A 4,243-nucleotide genomic window follows, 5' to 3' on the forward strand; every position below is an offset into this window, starting at 1 on the left:
GGTTTGCAGCTTGCTCCATCCCCCATCCCACTCAGCAGCCCCACACCGGTATGGTCAGGTTCACTGTCCTTCTGCCAGGGACAGACACTGGCCATGGAGATGTCGAGATGTGGGAGAGGTTGGTAGTGGAATTGCTTCTTGTGACATGCCAGGGGAGATCGGCCAGTATCCAGGAAAAGGAAGAGTCTTCCTGGACACAATGTGGGGTTTCTGCAGCACGCTGGGGGGTTTCCTGGGGGAATCTTGTGAGGGGGAAGGAGGGCAAGAGCCACAGGAGCCACATGCAGCTGGGGAAGTTTGTAGCTGTTTAATGCGGTGATTTTCCAGCACAAACCCCTGTTGTTGCTGATGGGTCAGGGATGGGACATGAGATAAGCAGGCAGAGCTGGTGGCAAGGGAGCTCAGTGCTGGGCAAGCAGCCAGGCCTCAAATGATGAACTCTGGGGTCTCCCATGTGGCCTTGCCACCTTTCCTGCAAGGGGGACCACTGTGAGCCATGCTCAGGGCTGGGGAGTTCATCCCTGCAGAGCTGCTGCTGCTGCAACCCCTGGCCCAACCCATCTGCCCATAAACCCGAGAGCAGACAGAGAGAGGGAGACCTCACCTGTGCTTCCACCACCAAACGCCCCCAGCAGAGGCTGTGGCCACAAGGAGCACCACTGAGATGGCGATGGCGACAGCTGGAGCTGTGCTGCGGTTTTCTGGGACAGGGAGAAAAGAGGGCAGCAATGTGAGTGTGGCAGGACCAGGCAGGAGCTGCCCCTTGCAGGGCCATGGCTGCTACTTACATCCTGTGCCCCATCCCCATGGGTGGCACCTACCCCATGGGATGAGGAGGCTGCGGGTGCCCAGGCTGCGGTGGTGCACGCGGCAGGCATAGCTGTGCCCATCACCGGGGGCCACGGCCAGCACGCTGCGGAGCTGGTAGGTGAGGTCGGCGTTGGGCAGGATGGTGCTGGTGTTGAGCGCCGGGCCTGGTGGCACCTCCTGGCCATCCCGCAGCCAGGCCACGCTGATGGGCCGTGGGTAGAAGCCAGTGACATGGCAAACCAGCAGGATCTGGGCTGGGCTGGGTGTGCGGGCAAAGACCGTGGCCACGGGTAGCTCTGGGGGGTGAAAGCCAAGGGGTGTGAGGAGCCCCAGTTGGACATGACTTGGTCCCAATGTGTGTGGGGGACTTTGGGGTGGCCGTGCCAGGGTGAGGGTGGTCTCACCTTGTCTCTCCAGATCGGCCTTCCCATACTTGCACAGGGTGAGGATGTGGCTCTGGCAGGAGATGGACAAGATGTGCTCCAGGACCCCTGTCACGGCCTTCTTGCTGGTAAGAGACTTGCTGACCAGATCTGCTAGCAGGGATGGCTGCAGGGGTTCCCAGTGCTGCCTCTCCACCTCAAAAGTTATGAGGTCTCTGCCACCCACCCCAACATCCATGAAGCCCCAGCTTGTCCTGTTGGAGTGCAGCACACAGCCTGCACGGATCTGGATCACCAATGGGTCTGCTAAGGGCAGAGGCAGTGGAGAGGTCCCATGAGTGTGTGGGACACAGGTGGCATGAGGCAGGATGTGGCTGGAGGCACGTGCAGGGGGGAGATGGGCAGCATGGCGCAAGGGGCGGCAGGGCATGTGGCCATGCTTCAGGAAGCCCTGGGACACCCTGCAAGCTTTCAGTCCCCTTGGAAGGCCGGAGTGGATATGAGGCTAGTTATTGCTGGGTGGTTGCTCAAACAGAATGTTGTTCCCCAAAATATTTGCCCCCAACTTTTTCTTTCCCTGATCTGTGCTGTGCAGGTCCTGTAGCCCTGGTAAATTTGGTGGTAGCTCCCTGGTGTGCAGAGAGTTTCCCCCGTGCCAGATGGCAGGAGCCCTCAGGGGTGTTTTTGGAGTGCTGGCCTTGTCGCCCCTGCTAGCCATGTGCCCCAGCAGCCGCAGCATTTCCCCCCCTTTCAGGAGCTGTTGCACCCTGTGAGACCTCACAGATGCCACCCTGGTGGGGAGGAGGGCACAGCCAGAAATGAGGAAAAGGGCTGTGGCTCTGCCTGGGGTCGTCCCCATACTCACAGTCCAGTTGCGCCTGCTGGGCTGTTTCATGCACATATCGGACCATATTGCGCAGAAAGAGCTTGGAGTGGGACATGATCTTCTCTGCGTCTCCCTCGGCTGTGGCCTGGCGAGCCCAGGGCCAGTGGAAACGGATGCTCCATTTGGCAGGATCCAGTGCAAATATGGGCACGTCCCCCAGGAGAGCCACCCCAGACACCTCAGCAGAGCTGATGTTGGTGAAGAGGCTGGTCTGGAGTAGCTGGAAAACCTGTGGCTCTGCTAGGAAAGAGAATGGGGATGGGAAAGGCTGCAGGAAAGAGGAAATGAGTGGGGGAACTGTTCCCCCTGGAAAACTAGATAAAGGAAGAAATTTTTGACAATGAGGGTGGTGAAGCACAGGTTGCCCAGAGAGGTGGGAGATGGCCCATCCCTGGAAACATCCCAGGTCAGGCTGGATGGGGCTCTGAACAACCTGATCTAGTTGAAGATGTCCCTGCTCACTGCAGGAGGGTTGGACTAGAGGGCCTGTAAAGGTCCCTTCCAATCCAAACTTCTATGAATCTATGATTCTGTGCTCTTCAGCCTGCTCAGGGTTGCTTTCCTGTCTGAACTTCCTCTACCTCTGCTGCTCTTTTTCCTTCTCTTTTATTTTCAATGAAGCGTTTCTCTCCCATACAGGATTTCAGGCACCTTGTCCCCTCCCCACCTCCCTCCTGCCCAGCGCCTGCTGCCTGGCTGTGCAGGGCAGATAATGGGGGCATCTCGGTGCTCGTTTGGGGCAATGCCTCTCCCAGAAGAAGCACCCATGCCAGGACCTGTATCTGCCAGAGACCTGCAGATGGTGCAGAGAATGTGGAGGACGGAGGACGGAAAAAGGTATTTTGTCCAGGTTTTAGGGCTCCTGGGCATTGGAAGCTCAAGGAGACCAAACCCTGACAGGGGCAGGAGAGTAGCCCAGCCCAGAGATCAATCCCACATTCCTATGTCTGTTGCTGCTCACACCGGAAACATGAGGTCTCATGGGGTTGTGGTGAAACGTTCTGTGGGACAGCAGCGCCTAAAACACCCTCTCGCAGGTGCAGCCCCTCAACGAACAAGGGGCTGCTGGAAGGGGCCCACAGCACAACATGGGGCTGAGACCCCTCTGGTGCCCACGGGCTCCCTGCAGGAGGAAGGCACCTTTGGGGGAACCCCAACACCCCAGGCCTGGTTGGGGACCCCTGGCCTCACTTCTGCTTAGGCCCAAGACCCTGTGCTGGAGCTGGTGGGGCATGAAGCCCCAAGCTGGAGGCAGGAACAGAGAGAGCTGGCAGGGACAGGGCACCTTTGGGTGCTGCGTGTGAGGGGTGGCCCTTTGACGCTGGCGATCATCCCCCCCATGCAGGGCGCAGTGGCCTGGCCATGCCTTCCCTGAGGAACCTGTGGGGTCCTCTGACGGGGAGGTGAGAGCGGTTAGGGTGAGCCAGGGCTCCCACTTACCCTCTGGGTCTGCCCACATTCCAGGGAGGAGGAGGAGAAAGAGGAAGAGGAGGAGGTGAATGAGCTGCATGGTGCATGCAGCGAGGCTGAAGCAGCCAGTGACTGCGGGAGGAGCAAGAACCTATGGGGTCCCACCTTCAACCCGGCCCAGCAGTCACAGCGGTGGCTCCGCACCAATGGGACCCATGCGAACGTGTAGGGGAGGGGCCCAGAGGTCCTGAGCTGGGGGCTGGGGACGTGTGGGAGGGAGGAAAGATGAAATAAAGTCTTGAGCATGAAGTGCTGCAACAGGCTGGGGATAGCCTGGCCAGGACGAGAGGGCAGGGAAAGGGAGGCCTAGGAAATGGCACTAGGAGAAAATGGGTGCTCAAGGGTGGGTCCCCCTGAGTCCCCCTCCCCACTGATGGTACCTCAGCCCTATCCCTGTTCTTGTGGGGTGCATCAGCTCCAATGGAGGTGACAATGGCTTTTGGGTTTAAGCCCTGACTGGAGAAAGATGGCCACTTTGATGTCCTCTCATGCACCGCATCGGAGAAGGGCTGCTTTGGGTCCACCCGGCACCTCCAGCTCAGGCTCCTCCTGTACCACCTGCCTAACCCTGGGGATGGGACTTCCCAGGGAGGATGTGAGGAGTAGTTCCCGCCTGGCCCATCACTGTGGGAGCAGCGCTGGGGAGCTCCGACTCTCCTGCAGACGCCCCCAGGAGAGGGCCTGGGGCTGGGCT

The 4,243-nt window shown here is 59.5% G+C and overlaps 1 protein-coding gene across 1 annotated transcript; it reads right to left on the reverse strand.

The window, feature by feature from the left end:
- Positions 1-426: 426 nt before the first annotated feature.
- Positions 427-3,589, reverse strand: LOC104625808 (T-cell surface glycoprotein CD1b-3-like). Its single transcript, XM_010293546.1, has 6 exons — positions 3,520-3,589; positions 2,059-2,319; positions 1,215-1,496; positions 822-1,106; positions 605-701; positions 427-472 (listed from the first exon to the last, which is right to left on the reverse strand). The coding sequence occupies exons 1-6, from the start codon at positions 3,587-3,589 to the stop codon at positions 427-429; spliced, it is 1,041 nt and encodes a 346-aa protein (XP_010291848.1).
- Between the last annotated feature and the right edge of the window lie 654 nt (positions 3,590-4,243).

The sequence above is a fragment of the Phaethon lepturus genome, unplaced genomic scaffold (assembly GCF_000687285.1).
Source record: "Phaethon lepturus isolate BGI_N335 unplaced genomic scaffold, ASM68728v1 scaffold20528, whole genome shotgun sequence".
NCBI lineage: Eukaryota > Metazoa > Chordata > Aves > Phaethontiformes > Phaethontidae > Phaethon > Phaethon lepturus.